The sequence below is a fragment of the Tachysurus vachellii genome, chromosome 20, assembly GCF_030014155.1.
Source record: "Tachysurus vachellii isolate PV-2020 chromosome 20, HZAU_Pvac_v1, whole genome shotgun sequence".
Lineage (NCBI taxonomy): Eukaryota > Metazoa > Chordata > Actinopteri > Siluriformes > Bagridae > Tachysurus > Tachysurus vachellii.
The window spans coordinates 4,605,375-4,629,316 of record NC_083479.1 but is presented as its reverse complement, the minus strand read 5'-3'; the positions used below and the strand labels follow the sequence as shown (position 1 = coordinate 4,629,316).

At 41.3% G+C, this 23,942-nt stretch overlaps 1 protein-coding gene across 1 annotated transcript in view; it reads right to left on the bottom strand.

Moving 5' to 3' along the window:
• The window catches only part of cntnap3 (contactin associated protein family member 3), a 121,383-nt gene that overhangs the window by 69,092 nt on the left and 28,349 nt on the right, over positions 1-23,942 (bottom strand). Inside the window, exons 3-5 of the mRNA XM_060896414.1 lie at positions 10,453-10,646; positions 6,542-6,689; positions 3,496-3,699 (exon numbers count right to left, since the gene is read on the bottom strand). Coding sequence (XP_060752397.1) covers positions 3,496-3,699; positions 6,542-6,689; positions 10,453-10,646 — 546 coding nt within the window. The remainder of the gene's footprint in view (positions 1-3,495; positions 3,700-6,541; positions 6,690-10,452; positions 10,647-23,942) is intronic.

Genomic DNA, 23,942 nt, shown 5'->3' with positions numbered 1-23,942 from the left:
TCTTTCACACTTTATGGCAATTATTTACAGGAAAAAAGCAAGTAACAAAAAAAAAAAAAAAATAGAACGAGGCTCCGGTGGTAGTCAGCTGTAACTTATGGCTGTTGGTACAGCTATAGACTGTCTTCTGGAGCTGGCTGTTAGTTAAAATTAGCTGAGGAAAAGTGGAGCAAAATGAAGACGGTAAATCTGAACGGTCTACACATCATCAGGCCGGTAAAACATCGGCAAGAAATATGAATGCAAAGCACAAGCAAAATGAAATGGCCTGGGATATGGGACATAAATCTTCATGTCGAGTCTTGTTTGCTTCGCTTGCTCCGCTGTATTATACAGAAACTTTGTGTGTGCCAGAATCTTTGAAGTGATTGTGTGCTTTGTGACAAACACTAGTGTTTAGGACAAAGCTGTGGGATTGGAAATGTTCCTATACAATCAGACCTGAGAATTTCTTTCTTTATTCGTCGTAGAAACTCAAAAAAAAAGATCTTGGGGTGATCGATATTTTTAAAGTAGCCCAATCTGGCAACCTTGTCGTTACATTGTTCGGTCCCAGGTTCCCAGGTTCCTTACAAAACATTTGTAAGATGTCTCGTCCACTGGAGTTTGGTCAGCCATCTTGAATTTTTTTACTCATCATTTTTTACTTTGCGTCCGGTAGCCCCGCCCCCTTCTGTTACAAAAACAAAGCCGTACTTCGTTTTTTTTCTTTTTCCACAGTTGAAATAGTTCAGGTTCTTGTTCTCCACTATTTATAATATAAAATTGTGTGCAACTTATACAAAAATATTTTTAGATGATATTTTAGTATTTTATTATTTGCTATCAAACATTTTCGTCTGCTTTTGGAAAGGTCTGAAAGATATTCCATATTTCTTTATACATGCTTTAAAAATGCTGCCCTTTGAATGAAAGATAAAAGCTTTCAAACATTAGAGGGGTTTTTTTCCCCTGATAAGGCTGCTCTAAAATGAAATCTAAAGTGCCGCAGCGGTGAAGTTAAAAGCGATGATTCCCTCCCACACACTTCCTGCTATAACGCATGTTAATGTGGATGAGGAAGGGAAAAAAAAGAAAAAAAAAAACAGCCCAGAAGTGTTGAGCAGCACCTGTGAAGTGAAGTAATGTAAATCTCTTGTTCTGAGAAGTATGTGGGGGAAAAAAGGCCCACTGACAGAGAGAGAGAGAGAGAGAGAGAGAGAGAGAGAGAGAGAGAGAGAGAGAGAGAGAGAGAGATTGAAAGTGTGAAAAAAAAGAGAGTGAGAGAGAGTCAGACAGAGAGAGACACAGTCAGAGAGAGACACAGACAGAGAGAATGAGAGAGAGAGAGAGAGAGAGAGAGAGAGAGAGAGAGAGAGAGAGAGAGAGAGAGATTGAAAGTGAGAGAGAGAAAGAAAACCGAGAGAGATTGACAGAGAGAGACACAGACCGACAGACAGAGAGAGAGAGAGAGAGAGAGAGAGAGAGAGAGAGAGATCCTCACTGTCTATGAGGATGAGTGAGGGTGGGTGGGTGAGGATGAGTGAGGATGAGTGAGGATGAATGGGTGAGGATGAGTAAGGATGAGTGGGTCAGGATGAGTGAGGATGAGTGGGTGAGGATGAGTGAGGGTGGGTGGGTGGATGAGAATGAGTGAGGATGAGTGGATGAGGATGAGTGAGGATGAGTGGGTGAGGATGAGTGGGTGAGGATGAGTGAGGATGAGTGGGTGAGGATGAGTGAGGATGAGTGGGTGAGGATGAGTGAGGATGAGTGGACTGGTGAGTGGGTGAGGATGAGTGGGTGAAGATGCGTAAGGATGAGTGGGTGAGGATGAGTGAGGATGAGTGGACTGGTGAGTGGGTGAGGATGAGTGGGTGAGGATGAGTGAGGATGAGTGAGGGTGAGCAGACTGGTGAGTGGGTGAGGATGAGTGAGGATGAGTGGGTGAGGATGCGTGAGGATGAGTGGGTGAGGATGCATGAGGATGAGTGGGTGAGGATGAGTGAGGATGAGTGGACTGGTGAGTGGGTGAGGATGAGTGAGGATGAGTGGGTGAGGATGAGTGAGGATGAGTGGGTGAGGATGAGTGAGGATGAGTGAGGATGAGCAGACTGGTGATTGGGTTTAATCTGCTTCTGAGCTCAGGGATAACTGGCAGGGCGTTTTTCAGAGTTTACAGCACGACCCTCCAGACAGCGGCACTGAATAAGGACTAAAGCACTTAATAACTGGAGACGCCACAACAATGCCATGCTTCACATCCAGAAACAGACATCTCTTCTTTCCTTCCTCAGATCTTTCTGCTTTCTTGTGTTACTTATTTATACATACAAGCGGGTCAGAGACGAGGGCACTCTTATGTTACCGTCCACAGTTCTTAAATAAATATAGACAACAAAAATAAATACTGCAATTTACTGAGAGCAACAAGTGAAATGCAAGAAAGAAAGAAAAACAAGCACTTCGATTAATGAGCAAAAAGTAGGCAAATAGAAGCATGTTAAATATCTCACTTACTTTTTGTAGCTTTTTGGTATGTTTATGTTCTGTGTTAATATTGTCATTAACAATACCGATACACACACTTAACACATCCGATACACACACTTCATAATAACTTATGGCTTATAAGATATAAAGGCTGTTATTTAATCATACGCTGAAGACATTTTACTTCAAAGTCACCTTAAACCTTCTCCAAAGATGGCTCCAAATTGTTAAATATTGTCAGGAGCGCTTGAGGCGCACACACTGAGAAAGCGAGCGCTGGACCTGAGAGAGGCGGAGTGATAATTGCTTTGATGGACTCGGTAGCGCAGTTTCTCATCGGCGTATGTCTATTTCAGGCCCTGTTTGAAACAACATGCAGTCTCGCCATCCGTCGTAATAAAGGATTCGGTTTTAATTTTCATCCTCTGGAGCGCTTGTTAAAGTTTTTACCGAGTCGATGATATTGCAGAGCTGAAAAACGAGTGAAATTCAACGATGCTGCAGATGTATTAAATCCTCCCATACAGGGAAAATGGGAGTCTCTACTGGTTTAGCTTTGCACAATAAAAAAAAAACAAAACAAAAATAACAAATTAACACTTGCTCTTTTATTTTGCTGGTTTTATAACAGTCATGTCGCCACGCATCTTACACATACTCGGTGGATTTGTTTATGATCGCATCTAAACGCTGCCAGGAATCGCATGGCACAGAATATCTCTTCATCATGGCAGGGAAGGGCGAGCTAAAGCTGGCGTTATTGGGCACAACAGAAAGCTGCAGTCACCGCGTGAAGTTGGCACAAGACTCTTAAACTGCGTGCACACGCAGATGGCATTCTAAGTGGTAGAGCACTAGCCTGGATCGCTGACAATGCTTGAAAGCTTTTCCTCTTGCATAAAACACACAAGACACGAACGCCTGAGTGCCATCAATATAGCAGATAATCTGCTGCAGTCCTCAGGGACATTCCTGCAAAGATTCATGCGTAATAGTACCTTCACTGAGCGAGGGTTAGACTACCTTTTCTGAGATGTATGAAGAGCTTTCCTTTGAGTAACTCCAGACTGACGGTGTGTCCGTGATTGCCCTCCATGTGCATCAGGACCCCGGAGTTGTGAAGACTTTTGAAGTTCATCGTTAGAAGGTCTTTGGGTGATGGATTGGTGACTGCGTCAAGCTTGAAGAGCAAATAGCTGGCTGAGTCGAAGCTGGCCACGTCAGATTCTGCAAAATACGATACAGAGCAGACAATGAAACTGGTCATCAAAATAAATGTAAAGTACACTTACTGCAAGTCATACAGAAATACGATAATTTACAGCTGTATCTTTAACTGATTTAGCTTTAAGGTGCTACATTTAAGTAACAGGAGGCCACGCCTCTTACACTGACAAAGAGGTCACGCCTACCTCACTGGGTCTGACAAACATTTAGGCCACTCCTACCTCCCCATTCACAGAATCAGAAAGAAAGGCCACTCCCACTTCACCAGAACTCACACAGAGGCATTCACTAAACTCCAGGGTTTTGGTTACGACGACGTAAAGTGGGTGTGTTTCCGGAGATCTTGGAAAAACGCCCTCTTTCAAAAAAAAGAGCATACTACGAAGGACAAAACAGTCATACAGGTAGATTTATTCTAGAAAACAAATAAACAACCAAAAACTACGGTTACAGTTAGGGTTAGGGTTAGATTATCAAATAGGCCACGCCTACCCGATGACGCAATATCTGTTACGCTGTTCTGAAATCCCTGGAAATAAGTGCCTGCCCTCACACAGATGCAACACCCCTTTCACTATAACTGACGGAATAGACAGAATAGTTCACTCGCACTTTACTGAAACAGAGCCATGAGGCCACGCTTGTTTTTACTTGAACTGACCAAGACCAGACGTATTTCGCTGGCACTGATAGAGAGAACAATCTCACACTTCTGGCACTGACAGAAGCCACTCCCTCCCTACTGTGGTTGATGGGAAGGTCAATGTTCAAGCACCAGTACTGCCAAGCTGCCACTGTTGAGAAAGGCCCTTAACCCTCCCTGCACCATGGCTGCTGTATCGTAGCTGCCCCGATGCTCCGACCCAACCCTAATCCGTGCTGTAACGTATATGTTGCGATAATAAAGGCTTCTCCTGGAACCTACAGTGATGGAGACTATTCTCACTTCACTGGCTCTGACAGACACAAATGCTACACCTCCGTCACTGGAACCGAATGCGGCCCACATATGGGTCTAAAGGTCAGGTGTCTACAGTACATACATCTGCCTGCACACTGCATGTATAAACCTTCTACAAGAAAATAATATAGAAACATTTGAAAAGCTTGACATATCAGCTCAGGTTTCTTGCTTTCCTGTTTCCCAAATCCAAGTGGATCTGTTTCCAGTGAAGTCCGCGAGGTCAACTGCACTCTCCTCGTTGTGATGCCATTAACCCTAATTTCTAGAAGGTGTCACACAGCATGGCTCTTTCCGTTACGAACACTTCAATTATGTAACCAAACACAGGCTCATCCAAAAGTTTCTGAGGCACTCCAGGGCCCTTTAAAAGGTCAGCTAATGGACCGATTCATGGCATCGATGCAGGAAGCACGGTATCCGTGGAAGAATAGTTTGCAAAAATAGCAGAGAGGGTGCAAACGAGTCAAGATGAGTAATTGCACTGCGTCTATACACTCCTCTACCTGAAGCGCCTCTGCTGGCTGCTAACAATGGCAAACGTACTGTACGGAAACACAGTCCATCCTGCAGCACAGAGAAAAGAGAATGCAATCACATGCTGCATTTGGACACAACAAAACATAAATGAGCCACATGAGCCGGACTCGGATTTAAAAACGCTCCAACTGCTCTTACTTTTGAGATAAGAGATCCAATATTTGGAAATTTAGCAACAGGAACTGTTCCGTCATGGGACTTTGTAGGCAGTGTATTTAAATTTTACTGTGGCAGAGAAAATTACATTTCACATCAGGGGAATTTCGGTGGTATTTGGCATCGCTGTGTTTGGGTAACACCCACGGCAAAAATATTCCGAATGCAGATACTTTTCTCAGCTAGCTCTGCTGATACCCATCATTAAAAAAAATACCTTATTTAAAACAGAGACATTTTAGCTCTGGGAAATCCTTGTATGAAGTCTCATTACATGTTCACACATTATTTTTAAATCGAGGTTGTGCTACGTATTTCATGCTAATGGTGAAGCTATATACCTAAACACATAGTGTCTTAGCAGATGATGTAGAGTATTCGTTATCATCTGTATTTCTTTCAGGCATTTATACATCACAGCAACACACAACACCACACTGCAAAATCTTACACACAAAAAGATGACAATGTCCCAGTTTATAGGGCAGGTTGTTGTGTAGTTCCACTAGAGAAAGGAGAAAATAACCGCCATTCCCAAAGTGTGCTAATACTTTCCAAGGTTCTACGCATTCGCTAATTCATACCGAGGGGCAATTTAGCCTAGACAAATTGCCCACGTACTGTACTGAAGCCCACAAGATCCCTGGACCTGTTGAGGTGTCAATGCTACCACCACCATGCAAACCTTTATAATATATAAGGAATACTTTTCTTTGCATATCGTAGCTTGTCTCCTGGTGGATTAACCATAGAAGATTCTTGAATCTTGAATCCACTAGAAATCAACTGGCCAATCAAGTGTCAGCTCTAGTGTTCAAACCATGGCACTAGGCAGGTGGTCAGAATCTGACGAACTCTCTACACATCCATCCATCCATCTTCTGTACCTCTTATTCCTACACAGGGTAACAGGGAACCTGGAACCTATCCCACAATACTTAGGTTACAACTGTGTTTGTCTTGAGTGTTGGTTTCTGGCTTAACAAGAAATTACTGCGAGCGTCCTTACGATGACTGGTGGTTACACCCTGAGATCCCTCGAACATCTCTTAAGGAAAAGTCGTGTCTTATTTAACGCCAAACCTTAATCACGAGTGGGGTACAGTATAATCAGGAGTAGGGATCCATACTTTATCCAAACAGCATCACTAGGATTATGGTTAAATGCATCCAGGTCATCCTTACTGTATTGGCAGCCGTATGCCTCCAGTCGCAACCCGACTCTTCCATTAGGATTCCAATGCAGAGGCAGCACACGGAGGAACTGGGCAAACACCGGCTGCTGGAGTTTGTAGGACACTACGCTGTCTGCGTTCGTGTTCCCAAAGAATACCTATGAAACACAGGATGAGGGAAAGAATACTGAAGATTAATCTTAAAATATTGAGATCACGCCATTACGGCCGTAGCTATCAATTATCGATTATTAGGGTACTTTTTCTTTATTAAAGACAAATACTAAATATGTACAATAAGAGAAAATAAGACAAGTCTCTTAAAATGAACAAATAATTAGTAGAAATTTTTAGAAAAACAGACATTTTTATTGCTGAAATTATTACATTATTGCATACGTTATTAACCATCATTTAGTGCATTTAATTTCTGTATTACATTCTATGGTGAATGTATGTACGTTTCTATGGTTGAATTTGGCAATAACGTCTTCAAGCCACTTTGCAATATTTGCAGCTGTGTGTCTCTCTTCAAGGTCGGCCTGTGGGTCTCTGACACTGTGTGTGTGTGTATGTCAGAGAGTGAGACTATGAACATGAATGACACTTTACATTCTTAAATAGTCACTACATATAGCCACAACCAACATACATTTTTGCGTGCCTTCATTTCCACTAGCAATCATAGTGATTTAGGCTAAATCCGAACGCTAACGTTACCTCGTGTCGACTCTGCTCAGCGGACTTGAAGCGAGTAATTTGTTGTGTTTCGCCAGTTCAATCTTACACGCTGTACAAAGTTTTCTTTCTATTTTAGTTTAAAATGATCACAAACTTTGGAAACGTTGATGTTTTCTTTCGCCTGAATCTTCTCCTTCTCCTATTTTGCAGCATCTAGAGTTTATCGGGTTGTGCGTCAGTAATAACGGTACGTGGGTAAACGCAGTGCTCCGGGTATAGTTACGGTAAATGGAATAAAAAAAGCTTTGAGGCAAATTATTTGTATTTGAATTACTCAAGGAATCGCTTCAGCCCTACATGCCATGCTGATATACGTGTTGTTATGGTGTACAAACAAAGACTGGACTCTAGAAGCCAAATCGGACACATGTACAGCACCGTGACTCACGAATGGATATGTAGATCAGGATGATTTTAGCACTAAATGTTGGCATTGTAACACCTGTTGTGTATCTGACATTTGGAACTGTATTTCTTAGGTAAAGTCACAGGTCTGTTTACTTGAACTCTTATTCAGTGATCAGACAGACTGTACTTTAAATGCTACTTTAAAATATTCATTCACTCACTCATTTTCTACCGCCTATCCGAACTACCTCGGGTCACGGGGAGCCTGTGCCTATCTCAGGCATCATCAGGCATCAAGACAGGATACACCCTGGACGGAGTGTAAACCCATCGCAGGGCACACACACTCTCATTCACTCACGCAATCACACACTACAGACAATTTTCCAGAGATGCCAATCAACCTACCATGCATGTCTTTGGACCGGGGGAGGAAACCGGAGTACCCGGAGGAAACCCCCGAGGCACGGGGAGAACATGCAAACTCTACACACACAAGGTGGAGGTGGGAATCGAACCCCCAACCCCGGAGGTGTGAGGCGAACGTGCTAACCACTAAGCCACCGTGCCCCCTCACTTTAAAATATTAAAAATGATAAAATCAAAATATTGAGTAAGTAAAAAAAAAAAATCAATATCAAAATGCAATATTTTAGTTAAGATTATTATAATATATAAGAAAACAAAATCCAATCTACATGTACTGTAGTACACTATAGGATGTTGGGTTACATTATGCTACTTTACATTATGTTTGGTTCTGTTATTTTATGTCACCTTACATTTGATTACATTATGTTACATTACGTCAAGTCACGTTTGGTTCTGTTATGTTACATGATGCTAAGCTATGTTATGTCATGTCCTGCCAAAAGATGGTACAGTACGTTAGGTCATGTTATGCCACGATAAACCTTTCAGGTTGGAAACACCCGCTGTCTTGCTGCTTAGTAATTTGGCGTTGTTAGGTTAATATACAGTAACATTATTTGATGACGTCCCAACAAAGCACTCAAGCACCGTCATAAAATATGATTAAGTATATAATGAAGCCATATCCTTTCTGGATAACTAAATAGTGTGAGTTAATGTAGGTAATTTAAATGTTACTGACATGCTTGTATATTACACCAAAATATTAGACTTTTATAAGTGGCAGAAGTAATGAGTCCCCACCCCCACCCCCACCGCCACCCCACAATTTCAGACGTAATTAGTCTGCATTCTGTGCGAACGCAGACATGGAAAGTGCGACTCATTATATATTCTGTTTGATGCACCAAACCCAGGTGTAAATTAGCACCTTGTGTGCTGCACAGAGCTTCATCAGCAGTGTTGGCTTGTGTGTGTGTGGTTTTTCCTACAGAACTTTGAAAAATCCAGAGCAAATTTGTAGATGTTTTAAAGATAATTTACATTAGTGAAATTGTGGAATATGTATGTGGAATAATATGAAACTATTTTAGGACCTTTGCTTGTCAAAGTGACGGATTTTGTCGTGAAGATCTAACCCTTGCCGAGAGAACGCACGTCGTTTTTATTGCATCTAACAAAGAACTTCGAATAAGACAACAAATAATACGGCCACGTTTCCGTTAAAACTTACTTACATTTTATTAGCTACATTAATGACTTTATTATTTATAAATAGCTTAATTCCAGGTCTTTAGCTTTGAGATTTGGTCAAATTTTTTGTGATAAACTGCTTCCTAAATAATCTGGACATTCATTTCAGACACGTTTTGCAGGTAAACATGCATCTGGCTTTAAGAGTTAAGACAAATCCAAATTAGTAGCCAGGAATAAACGTTGATGCCTACTGAATATTATGTTTTGTAGCCCAAAGCTGGTGTTTTTGCCCTCGATGAGAACGTACACAGTGGAAATCTGAAGGCATGGGCAAAAATCGATACGAGCTACACTACTCGGCTGCACCATGAACGGTGGCCTGCGCATCTCTAATCACCTGTTGTATTAAAGGAAATCAATACAGGCCAAAACTAAACTCAGCAAAAAACCCACCAGCTGACACTTTCCAGCTACAGGCTCGGTGGCCATTTACAGAGAGGAAGTTGAAGTGCGAAACTTTAATTTGTTTCTCGCGCTACTTGAATTTAGTGCCAATGTGACTTTCCTAAAACAGATTAATTCTAGGCTAAGTAGCATTTTCAGTGCCTTTGAAGGGATCAGGCCTCTGGTGAATCGAGCGTAAAGCCGAGCAAATTGCGCACTTTCCTGCCCATGAAGCCCAAGAAGGAGCATCTCATTTGCTTTAAAGTGCTCTTCTGAAATGTGCCAGGAGCCAAGGTGCAAATCCTTGTAGCATTAGCCGTGACATGCTTTCTCCTCATAGAAGAGACACACAAGGGAAAAGCTCTTCCTAAGCTCAAGGCTCCTCTTCATTTAAACTGAGAACATGAGTTATCGCTCTCAAGGCAGCACCAGAGCCTCTTTTGATTGACAGCGGAAAGTAGGCTCGGTTAAACACGTGCATGGAGAATGCGTACAAACTCTGCCCACTTAAGCCCAGGTGCACCGATCTGCTATTTTTTCACCGTGTAACCACAGGATCAAGATGAGGTTTAAAACTATAATCAGCCTCGTGTAATTTAATGGCAGAATGAACCGTAACTGCTATACCACCGGAGCGACCAACCAAAAGCTGTAATAAAATCAAATCAGAAAAAGAGAAACAAACAAACGGTTATTCACTATACTGTTATTTAAAGACTCTTTTTACCAGTAGTTTTATCCACTGCTTTTTTTGCTCGACAAACATGGCCATATTTAGTGACTACAGCAATGTAGAAAGCTCAGAAAATAACCACTTACCCCAATGCTGTCCTCTTGCCGGTACTGTCTCCAGTTATGGCCTGTGTCACTGAACATGAGGAGGTAGTGAGTGACCCAGTCAGAACTGCCGTATCTGCCCTGTGTAGCGACTCCTGTGACCTCCGTCCTTTTCCCAAGATTGATCTCCAACCACTGATGTTTGATGGAGTTGACTGGTGACCATCCACCTGCCCCTGTAGGAAATATAGGGATTGCTTAACTTCATTCATTCATTCATTCATTCATTCATTCATTTATTTTCTACCGCTTATCCGAACTACCTCGGGTCATGGGGAGCCTGTGCCTATCTCAGGCGTTATTGGGCATCAAGGCAGGATACACCCTGGACAGAGTGCCAACCCATCGCAGGGCACACACACTCTCATTCACTCACACACCAGAGATGCCAATCAACCTACCATGCATGTCTTTGGACCGGGGGAGGAATCCGGAGTACCCAGAGGAAACCCCCGAGGCACGGGGAGAACATGCAAACTCCACACACACAAGGCGGAGGCGGGAATCGAACCCCCAACCCTGGAGGTGTGAGGCGAACGTGCTAAACACTAAGCCACCGTGCCCCCTTATTGCTTAAACTTGTTGAAGATAAATATACAGTAACCACAAGTTTAGAACAAAACGACCCTAATGAACTTGTATGTTTGTGCCTTAAACATAAATAGAAGGCAGTATAAGGCTTCAAGTAAATCATTTCAAGATGGTTTGAACCGACGCAAAGCTGGGGATGAATTAGCCCATCAGTTAATAATAGACGTGTTAATAATAACAATGAACAAGGTGGATTATTTACTCTTCTTATTATGCCATTTCTAAGACCTTATTGTTATCGACTGATATTACACTTTAGCGCTCCAATCTAATATCCCAGCCATCGCAGATTTATACTGCTAATAACGAGGTGAACAACTGCATTGCTATAAAAATTAAATAAGCCAGTACTTCCAGTGCTAAGATTGAACAGAATATTAAACACACACACAGAGATACAGTCCACGTCCGGTGAGTTCCTCTACAAAAACGGATTCAGGGGCTTCGTCTTGTCGCATCCTGAGAGCGTGAACGCATAGAGAGAAGCCGAACAGATTGCATTAGGCGCAGTTTGTATCTCACGGCGATCTATCAGGGGATGGTGTTGAGAGGAAACAATTTCCCCCAGCCTCCCCTAGGCGTTTTGTGAGAAAATTGTGAAGCAGTCTTTTAACAGATGATTAAGAAGCAGCACGATTAAGATTTAATCAACATATTTCATTAAGACGCAAGCTGTTATGCAGTCATCATGTGCGGGGTTATTATTCACCTCTGGTGTATATTTGTGTACATGAGGATAAATGTAGCATTTCATAAAAGATGAAATATGAAATGTGACAGTATGATGAAATATAGTCTTCCCCATCAGAACGCTTTCACTGTGTGCATTTTAAAGTGAGTTCGGTTCCCTCAGTGTTCATTGTCTAACAGGTTTTCCTTCAATGAGCTTCATTGGTATTCTAAATCCATCAGGGCTCAGTGTATTAAGAGAGTTCATTTCCCTATAGGACTTTTTTTTAAATGCTGCCCTGAAAGGATCAGGTTTCTATAGTCCTAACACTCCGGAGTATCCCATTCAATCCCGCTGATAGTTAATAGTATAACATATCTGGGATCTGTGGAAGAAAAGGTTGTATTGTGGCATAGGGATTTGCTGATGATCCCTTAACAAATACTGATGTTTAGCACACATAATATTGTGTAGCGATGTTGCTACTGTGGACGCTATAATACTGTACCTTCACCATTCCTGCCACCATTCCATTCAAAGTAAGGAGCAATGTTGGGAAGCATTTGTTTGAGATCTGATTTTACAATCCTGAATACAAGAAGTTGAAAGAAGTCATGATTCAGACAAGAATAAGTTTAAATAGGTTCCCTAGGTTTTAGAGACAATTTTCCTGTTCCGTCATCTGTGTATTTCTGATACTTCAACATACAGTAGACAGTGTAATAAAATTGGCAGCAAATGTCAGTGAAGTAAAGAACATACTGTTTTAGCTCACTCTTGTGATCAGGACCTCAGTCATTTTATCATCTCATGATATCAATGCATGGACAATGAAAAGAATCGCACATTATGTATGCTATGGATTTCTCTACTAAGGAAGAAGCATAAACCCCAAAGGGGAGAACATAACCACACGATACATATTGCTTCTTAAATCATGCTGAAATGAAGAGAAGCTGGCAAGCTCAGATGGGATGTGGTGGTGAAATGTGAAAAACTTGAAGTAGGCCAAAGAGGTACCACGTTAGAAATTGAGAGATAGATGGATCAAAAAGACTTAATCTGACACGCTGGGGATAACATTGGTCTATTAATGCAGAAGGTTTAATACCTTCTTCAAACTCTTGGCCAAACTTCCACAGACATTGTTCACCAATCCCAGACACTTCCACAGATATTGGTGACCAATCCCAGACACTTCCACAATATCTGTGGAAGTGTCTGGGATTGGTCACCAATATCTGTGGAAGTGTCTGGGATTGGTCAACAATGTCTCTGAAAGTGTCTGGGATTGGTCAACAATGTCTGTGGAAGTGTCTGGGATTGGTCACTAATATCTGTAGAAGTGTCTGGGATTAGTCAACAATGTCTGCGGAAGTGTCTGGGATTGGTCAACAATGTCTGTGGAAGTGTCTGGGATTGGTCACCAATATCTGTGGAAGTGTCTGGGATTGGTCAACAATGTCTCTGAAAGTGTCTGGGATTGGTCACCAATGTCTGTGGAAGTGTCTGGGATTGGTCACCAATGTCTGTGGAAGTGTCTGGGATTGGTCGCCAATGTCTGTGGAAGTGTCTGGGATTGGTCACCAATATCTGTGGAAGTGTGTGGGATTGGTCACCAGACACTTCCACAGACACTCTTGACCAGTTCATTCTCCTTCCTCAGACACTCTTGACCAATCTCACACACTTCCACAGACGTTTGTGACCAATTCCAACAATTTCCACAGACACTTTAAACCAATCACACCCACTCCTGAAGACACTAATATCCAGTCCCCTATCCTATTCATGACTATTCTTCTGGGAGCGCTATTATTATCAATCCCAGCTATATCCACTTAATCTCCCATTACAGTAATTAGATTTTGCTGTAATCACTGTACAGATTTCCTGTAACTATACAGTTACTAAATAACATCCTATACTTAAACTATATTACCAGTTTGTATGACCACCGCTGAGTTACGTTAAGCAGAAATGCACTGGAGATAGTAGCTAATTTGTGCTGATCTACCATTCCAATGTTTAAAACATGTGAGGCCTGACAAGTCCATTAATCACACGGTTTATTTGCATATGGCACAGACCTCACTGTCATGTTCTCCAGCATTATACCAACCCTTATCAGGATGCAGTGCTCATTCACAGTTCACTGTTTATACTGGTTAGATATATTTATGGTGGAATAACAAGGCTGTTTTGGCATTTAGGACAGCACCGAAAGGCCAATCGTAATACTTTGCTCACAGATGCTGCCTCTGACACTGAAACGAGGGGAAGAGCAAACACGTTGACCTTTGCTCATTATTGAGAGATGAGTAGATAGTGAAAAAAGGAGGGGACAGACACAGGAGTTACAGAAGAGTAAACAGAAATGCAGAGCCTTGGGCTTTTAAAATTCAGCATCAGCATCCTACCTAGAGAAAGCGCAGTCACCCTCATCTTAGGACCTGACAACGAATTGTGCCTCATACTCCGAGGATCTGTACTCTTCCAGGCTGTAGAATGTGGTTGCTGCAAATTTTTTTTTTCTTGACGATCTGGAATCTGTTCACATCTCTTTGCGTTTTACAGCTCATAACTTACTACACTGCCAACTTTCATATCCAAACTTAACAATGATTAGAACCAAACTCACTCATCCTGAAGACACTTAAGTTCAAATTGATTGTTCCGAGGGGGGGTGTGGTGGCATAGTTGGCCTGAAGTCCTGCCGCCTACCCAAGTGCATGGTACACCGGTGTTTTCCCTCAGTCCAATGACATGCACTGGCATCTCTACATCTGTATTCTGCAGTGTGTGAATGAGTATATGTGTATATCATGTCCAGGGAGGTCCCTGTCGGAACTTAGAGCCCGCCTCCAAGTCAGGGCCGGCCCTGCGCATAGGCAGAATAGGCAAATGCTAAGGGCGCCGCCCACCACTAGGGGCGCCCATGCGCCCGAATTATTATTTTTATAAATATATATGTATATATTTTATTACCTGAGAAGTATTATATTTATATATTTATTATATATATTTTATTGCTGTAAGAAAGGCAAGGAAAGCAAGGTCTCCGTAATATAGTTTTTTTATATAGTTTGTGTGTGTTTTCAAAATATATATTTTCAAAATAAAGAAAAACAGGACAAAGCTGTGCAGTTTGTTTCTGTGTAAGTTTATGAACAAAATGATCGGAACACAATTGTCTGTGATTCCAGGGGCACCAGGTGAAGCAAATGCCTAGGTGAAGCAAATGCCTTGCCTAGGGCAGCAAATTGGCCAGGGCCGGCCCTGCTCCAAGTGGACATATCACAGGGTGATTTGTACTTACAGTATAGGCTTTTGATCAAATATTAACTATTTGAATTCAGCTTAACCAATAATTCTAGGATTAATACAAACAAAACAATGAGTAGACTCCTCAGACCTGGATGAGAATGAGCAAACTTCTTTATTGCAGTCAATCAGCCAGCAATTCCATTGAGCTCAAGGAAAGTTTTCAAAGTCAAAAGCAATCAAATGAAAAACCCAAAAGAGCATCCACATGCAACCAAAAGAACCTAACCTCCCCAAGAAATTCCCCTCAATATATACCCTGGCACCTGTAGGCGTCTCCTCTTTTAATTGACATAGTTTCAGGCAATTTCCCATTATTTCTCTGAGTTACACTTGAAACCCCGCCTAATCATTTACATGACTTCTCAGAATTCCCCTTATTTCCCAGAATCAAGGTCTGCCCTTTACTCATATGCCCATATACAGATTTTCCTGCCTATTTGATTTCCTATTACTTCCGACCTTTTTCGTCATTGTTATTAAAAAATGTGCTCAAGAGAGCTTCACTTCCTTGTTCTTGTCACATTTGTCGCTCAGTCTTTCATGACAGACGTCTTGTGGATTAATCCTTCTTCCAGCTAAGTTTCCTCATTTCTTTTTATTTGTGCTCCAAGTGTCCTGGGATAGGCTCCAAACTCCCTGCAACCTTGAGTAGGATAAGCAGTTTTGACCTGGACATACATACACAAGGGGGGCACGGTGGCTTAGTGGTTAACACGTTCGCCTCACACCTCCAGGGTTGGGGGTTCGATTCCCGCCTCCGTCTCGTGTGTGTAGAGTTTGCATGTTCTCCCCGTGCCTCGGGGGTTTCCTCCGGGTACTCCGGTTTCCTCCCCCGGTCCAAAGACATGCATGGTAGGTTGATTGGCATCTCTGGAAAATTGTCTGTAGTGTGTGAGTGAATGAGTGTGTGTGTGTGATGGGTTGGCACTCCATCCAGGGTGTATCCTGCCTTGATGCCCGATGACGCCTGAGATAGGCACAGGCTCCCCGTGACCTGAGGTAGTTCGGATAAGCGGTAGAAAATGAATGAATACGTACACAATAAGCCTTCATATTTATCAGACCATATTTACTGTATATATGTCATATTTATACATAGTGTTGGCAACCTGACTCATAGCTACAAGAAATTTCAGTACTTTTCATTCCAATTAAGTGCCCACTTGACTGATCAACCAACCAACTACAAACCTTTAAATAACCCAAACTCTGTTCTGGTGTAACTCTAGAAAACACACGGTTCCATCAACTCCAGGGACTGAATCTTAACCCACGTTTATGATGTCACTGTGTGTAAAGGTTTGATTTTTTCCCTGAATGTGATGTAACTGCTCAGCCAGACACTGGCATGGGTAACATTTGCAATGGTGCAATACAGAGGCTAGATTCTACTTCTGGGTATCTTCTACAGATGCTTACAACAACTTGCTTCGTCTTCAACTGAAAGAGTTTTATATTGTATACAATGTTCATACTTTTTAGTGTAAACCCGCTGTTTCATAAGTATATTAATTATGTGTATAAGTTTTAATATATAAATTCTAAATAAAATAGCAACAGATCTAAAGGAAATAGTTTTGTCTCACTGTTTACATGATATGCTAGCTATCTAAATTATTTGCTAGTCATTAAATAGCATGTGCACTTTGCAAATAAATACTGCGGTGAATCATTTTTTATATCTAGAGATTGTTTGATTATATCCAGATGATGCCAAGCGTGGCCTTTCTATCTGTTTTTTCTCCTTTATTTTTAATGTTTTTTTAAAAAAATGATTTGCGATCACAATTCATTCTCCTTAGAACATTAAAGCAAAAAAAAATAAATAAAATTCCTCTAGCTTTTCGAATCATTTTCATTAAGAAAGAATTATTCCAGCAGTCTTTTAAATTCCAGCGTCATTTTAAATAGCAATTAAGGTGCAATAACTGCATTGAAAATGAGCTTCATTACTTCGCTGCTAAAAAGTATAATAAACTCTTGGCATTTGTGGTATCTTTCTCTGAACAGAGCGGTCAGAAGCTGCTCCAGCGGGTGAGCAAAGCAATTAGGGTTAATAACGGGTCGTGGATGAGGGCAGCTGAGCGGTGCTCCCATGGTCCTTTAGTCATCCACGTTGCCATATTTTGTCACCTGATCCCACACACGCAAACCAGCTCTGACATTTAATCTCTAAGCTGGTGAGAAATGGACAAAGATCAATTTGTGGCGGCAAATCACCCGACCCCGTGGCCCATGTCGGCCCACTTTGGAAGGGACTTGATAAATGTGTAGGGACATCTTATTCAGAAAACATCAAATAAAAGATTTAAGGGAATTGCGATCATCTTAAAAATATTTTAACCAAGCATTGGTTTATTATATGAATTTCCGCAAGACATTTAAAAAAAACAAAACAAAAACAAACGTTTTGCCCTTTTACAGAAGCTGGTAAATCATCCTTGACGAAAGCCTGCCATGGCACACAGCGTTCTCCTAAAGAGCAGATGTGTTTCTAATGAACTGCCCATGCTCTCATCAATAATTCACCACTTTTCCACCTGCACATGCTTGAGACCTGAAAAGAGTAATTCTGTACTACTAGAGAACATTTTTTAACACTGTAATGTCTGTGTCTACACACTGGGTTAAGGAGAATGCACTGGGCTAAAGTTTTGGGATTTGATAAAAAAAAAAAAAAAAAAAAAAAAAAAATGTCTGTTTATTTCTGTCTATTAAAAACAGACATGAAGCCACCCTGTGGATGATACAGGATATGTAGAAAACCCTAAAGATAAAATCTGAGAAGGACCCTGGGATAAAATACCCTGTGATTTGCCTGGGAGTCATTAATGCAAAGCCGGGCTCGATTTCTAGAGGTGTTACGCTACAGACACGATGGTCGCAGTGAGTCGCTGTGATTTTCCTATGATGATATTAACAAATGCAAATTTAGCTAATGACTAAATACAGCTAAGGGCTGAACAGCAGTGCGGCAGGAAGCTCGGCCGCCTCACGGCTCTAGGCTCCCCGAGTCGATCCTGAGATATCGATGTGGCAGGTCAATTGGCAACTCTAAATTGCCCCAGGTGTGAATGTGGTGTTCACTGACTGCTGGTCCATCCAGAGTGAGTGCACTCACACCTCACATGCAGTGTTCCCAGGAGAGGCTCCAGATCCACCATGACCCTGACCAGGATAAAGCGCTTAGTGATGACAGGGAAAATGACTTATAGTCTGACCCTGCTCTGCTCTGCTCTGCTCGTCATTCCTTACCCTTCTTAGAGCTGTCTTTCAGACACAGTTAAGTGCAAATCTTTAAAATTTACAACACTCTAAAATAAGACCCACTGAAAAGGATTTCATGTTGGCTGAAGTTAGATATAAAGACAAACAATGGGAGCATATTATTATTTATTAAAGGACAGCGGTGGCTCAAGTAGTTAAGGCTCTGGATTGTTGATCAGAGGATCAGAGTACAAGCCCCAGTACTACTAAGCTGCCATTGTTGGGCCCTTGATCAAGGCCCTTAACTCTTACTGCTCCAGTGGTGCTGCATCCTGGCTGACCCTGTGTTCTGACCAAACCTCCAAAATTGTGATATGTGAAAAAAGAATTTCACTGTGCTGTAATGTAATGTATATGTCACCAATAAAGGCTTCTATCTATCTATAGTGAAATTATAGAAGATTTTCGCAATGATGGCCTAAAGGTATTAGCAACGATAGCTTTGGGCCATTTTTTATTTTTTCTGGTCTGGTACTAAAGAGGTCTTTAAGGACAATAATCTCATCATCAATAAAACATTTGTCAGACTGTATATTTATAATCACACCCTCTAGTGTCACTCATATGAGGATGAGGTTCCCCTTTGAATCCTTTGTTTCCTCTCAAGGTTCCTTCCTTTACCATTCAAGGGTATTTTTTCTTCCCCACAGTCACCTGAGTCACCTCAGACATGCTTATTGGGGATAAATGAAAAAAACACATTTAAATCTATCTAATATTAATCTTGGGGGGCACGATGGCTTAGTGGTTAGCACGTTCGCCTCACACCTCCAGGGTTGGGGGTTCGATTCCCGCCTCCGCCTTGTGTGTGTGGAGTTTGCATGTTCTCCCCGTGCCTCGGGGGTTTCCTCCTGGTACTCCCGTTTCCTCCCCTGATACAAAGACATGCATGGTAGGTTGATTGGCATCTCTGGAAAAATTGTCAGTAGTGTGTGATTGCGTGAGTGAATGAATGAGTGTGTGTGTGTGTGTGTGTGCCCTGTGATGGGTTGGCACTCCGTCCAGGGTGTATCCTGCCTTGATGCCCGATGACGCCTGAGATAGGCACAGGCTCCCCGTGACCCGAGGTAGTTCGGATAAGCGGTAGAAGATGAATGAATGAATAATATTAATCTTGAATTTTGTATATATATATATATATATATATATATATATATATATATATATATATTATATATATATTATTCTTTATAATAACCTTTTGTTCTATATGTTTATGTTCTGTAAAGCTGTTTTGAGACAATGTCAATTGTAAAAAGCGCTATACAAATAAGCTTGAATTAAAAATTGAATCAGTAATGTGGTGAAAGAATTCTATAAAGAAATTTTTTTTCTTTTTTTTTTCTTTTTTTCTTTTATTTATTTATTTATTTATTTATTTTTTTATAAAATAACTGTTACTCCCTTGAAATGAAGCAGCATGCAGAGAAGAAACACTAGAGTATGGAGTAGACCCATTTCAGAACAATTATCTCTACAGGGGTCACTCAGAAAAGAAAGATTCTAATTAAAAGATCATTTCACTTCCAAATCTGATCTTATTGTTCAGTCTGTTTTCATATTTCAGACACCTTAGTGTCATATAGTGACTATTACATGGCATAGATATTATCATTTTAAATGTTAAACAGCATTTGCTAATAGCCATGTCTAAGAGAGGGAAGTCCATGGTGATGGGGGGTGAAATGACAGACTCCCCGTCTCATTCTGTACAACTGGAAGAGAAGGAGGAGGAGGAGGATGAGGAGGAGGAGGAGGAGGAGGAGGAAAAGAAGAAGAAGGCAGCAGTTGATCTCCTTAAGTCAAGTCTATATTTACCTCGAATAATTGGTCTGCCACTCTAAGAACATCCGTCCAAATATGATGAAAGGATAAAACTTAGAGAGGCTTAAAGCAACATTAAAGGAGCTGCAGGATTATTTGGCAAGTCCTGGTGACAACAGTCTCATGTAATGTAATCATCTCTCATATTGGCTATGAACTAAGGGATATGGGCTTATGGTTGGTAGAAAGAAGCCCCAAACCATGTGGCAAATATGTCATTTCTTAAAGATGGTTCAAAAACAAGACATCTCATTACCCAAATCTCAGCCCACACAGTGAATCATGGTGGTGGCAACATCGTACTATGGAGCTGCTTCTTTTCTGCTAGGACTTGGGCTCTAGTCAAGACAGAAGGAATCATGAAGCGCTCCAAATACAGTACCAATCGACTTTGCCACAAAACGTGTAGGCCACGTCAACAAAGAAACAGCTTCAGAAGAACATGATCAACATCAGAAATGTTATAGATGACTCAAGAGAGTTGTGTGCTGAAGATCCCCTCACAGTTTGATAGATCTGGAACATGCAAGAAAGCATGGGATAAAATCACCAAGTCGGTAGACTTGCCTGAGTGTTGTATTAGAAGTATTGTAGAAGGTATTGGGTAAGAGATGTGAAAACCTACACAACCAGGACACTGCAAGCTTTTTCTACTTGTTTTTTTTTCACTTGAATTGTTTTTGGTTGTTCAAATCAGATTTAAGGTAGACAATGATCTAATTCAGGGGTATTCAATTATAAACATTTCTTAAGGTTCACTTACCAAATTTCCATTCAGTCCGAGGTCCGGAAAAGTGATCGTCAAATTACAAATAGAGAACGCCAACAAAAAAATCCCTAGAACTTTCAAACTATACACAATAAAACATCATGGTAGGTCTTTTAGTGTGAAAGGTGACACCTTCTTTGTGCCACCAGTTGTTTAAACTTGTGCATAAAAGGTGTGATGGTCTGATCTAACGATTACACTGATTGTAGCTTCATAGGATGATTTCAGCTGGTTTATTTTTGTTGTCCTTACCTCTGTGTTCCGAGGGCAATTTTGTTCAAAATATGCATGCTTGGTTTCATAGTGACGTTTTACATTACCACTTTTGATGATTGCTACCGTGTCGTTGCAGATTAAACACATTGGTTTTTTGCTTCCACCGGGGAGCACGAATGCATATTTTTCTGTCCACTCACTTTTAAACTCGCGGTTTTCAAGATCAACTTTTCTTTTCTTATCAACGGGCAGCTTTGAACAAGCCATTTTCACTTTTAGTCAGCAAAAGAAATTAATAAAAATGTCAGTTACCGATATTTGCACTGTTATCTGCACGATGAGTCTGCCTTTTCACATGTCTGACTGCATGTGACCGGTCTGACTGCGATGTTGCTATAGCGATGCTGTTACCGCTTCTGTGATTGGACATAGATGACTCAAACAGATTAGGAGACGCTTCAAAGATATATAGCGCAGAATCACGATGGCGCGCTTCACGGAAAACTCATTTGGATTATGATTAAAATAGCAATTTGGTTTGGGCGTCGGTCCAGATTTAACCCTGTTTGGATCCGCACACGGACCGGAGTCCGCCTATTGAGTACCCCTGATCTAATTCATCATAGCTGATTTTTTTTTTTCTTTTACATTGCAAAAGCTGAAAATTTCAACATGTCGATTTTTTTTTGAGTCTGTGAAACATCCATCCTACATGTCCCAGACCTCCTGTCTGACCAATCAGAGATGATGAGTGAAAAAGAGTGATCAAACATGACGTAGATAACCGCAAGCCTTCATACTCACCTAAAATCCTGTAACTAAAATATGGCAACAGATGCGTTTTTGACGGATTGTTTTCATTTGTAAAAGATCCTCTATCATTTTTGTCTCATTGAAAAATAATTGTTTCCTCCAAAACTTTACAAATGACTAAAATTTTCTAAATGAAAATAAAACAACAACAAAAAAAAAGTGTTAATTGTCTACGTCTCAATCAGCTCCGTGGTTCAGTACTCAGGGCGCTGATCAGAGAGTCGGACATTTAAGACCTTTCTCTCTCTCAAACACAAAATCCGTGGGGGCACAGTGGCTTAGTGGTTAGCACGTTCGCCTCACACCTCCAGGGTCGAGGGTTCGATTCCCACCTCCGCCTTGTGTGTGTGGAGTTTGCATGTTCTCCCTGTGCCTCGGGGGTTTCCTCCGGGTACTCCGGTTTCCTCCCCCGGTCCAAAGACATGCATGGTAGGTTGATTGGCATCTCTGGAAAATTGTCCGTAGTGTGTGATTGCGTGAGTGAATGAGTGTGTGTGTGTGCCCTGCGATGGGTTGGCACTCTGTCCAGGGTGAATCCTGCCTTGATGCCCGATGACGCCTGAGATAGGCACAGGCTCCCCGTGACCTGAGGTAGTTCGGATAAGCGGTAGAAGATGAATGAATGAATGAAACACAAAATCCTTTCAGTGTACCAAAAATGCACAGCAAACCATCACCCGGACGTGATATATTCTTAAAAAAACAAACGAACACACAGACAAAACCAGCCAATTTTGTCTACAAAAGTAAGTAGCTTGTTATTGTTGTAGCCAGCATTGTTATTATTTATTATTGTAAACCAGTAGATAAACAAATATGAATCTCTCTAATGGGTTTTAATAACCAACTATTATCTGTTTTTTTTTTTTCCTTTTTTTGTTTGTTTGTTTTTGGCTCTCATAGAGACACCACCTGAAATGCTTCCTGATATTTTCCACCCGACTACTTCAGTGAGAAAGCAAATAAAGCGCTTGGTAGTCTTAACAGTCGAACGAAAGCACCATTATTAACCACGTAGATAATGAGAGGCCCGACGACTGCGGTAATAACTCTGAGCAGGCTTGCGGAATTACGACCAGGGGCCATAATGAGAGCAGGTTTGCTTTTTTATCCTGCAGATAAATCCGAGTTTACTGGCACGGGCTGATATTTAAAAAGAAGCAATCATACACAGTCATCTACCGTGTCAAGGTTTGTTTGTTCTGTTTTTTTAAGGTATAGTTTGACTAATTATTCGATTCTGATTGGTCGGAAGACTTTTTTTTTCTGTAACTGCGAGAGAGAGAAAGAAAGTGAGAGAGAGAGAGAGAGAGAGAGAGAGAGAGAGAGAGTGTGAGATAAAATTACATGAAAAAATATTTACTAAAGCTTCCTCACTCTGTATTCAGCTGTAATTGTACACATGTTTATAGTCAGCGGTTTGAACACACACCTTCCAGCCAATCAGAATCGAGAACACATAGATTGTCAACAGTGTGTGTATCCCGTCCTTGATTATTTTCCTCAATCAGCATGTTCCTGTCACTCCTGTGTCTGCATGGGGTTCCTCCGGGTTCTCCGGTTTCCTCCCACCTCAGGTCCCGTTCTTGCTGTCACTTTCACAATGATTACAGTAATGCATGTAGTGGCTGAAAAATGCAGTGAAGAGAAAGTTTTGGACAGAGTATAAGAAAGAATACGGCTTAAATACAGCAACTAAAGCCCAGTTCACACTGCAAGTCTTAATGCTCAATTCGGATATTTTGCTCAGATCTGTTTTTTGTTTGGCTGTTCACATTTCCTTTTAAAATCTGGCCTATATCAGATACCAGTGTGAACTGTTTGCTGTTTCGAACTGACCCGCATGCGCAAACGAACAATAACAATGACGTCACACGCAGCATGCCGTTATGCTAAAGTTGGCGAGGTTATGGAGGAAGTAAGCATTTTCGCTTTTCTTTCTAAATGTTTGTGTAATGGCAGCACAGAGACGCAGTGTTTTGAAAATTTTCGGAT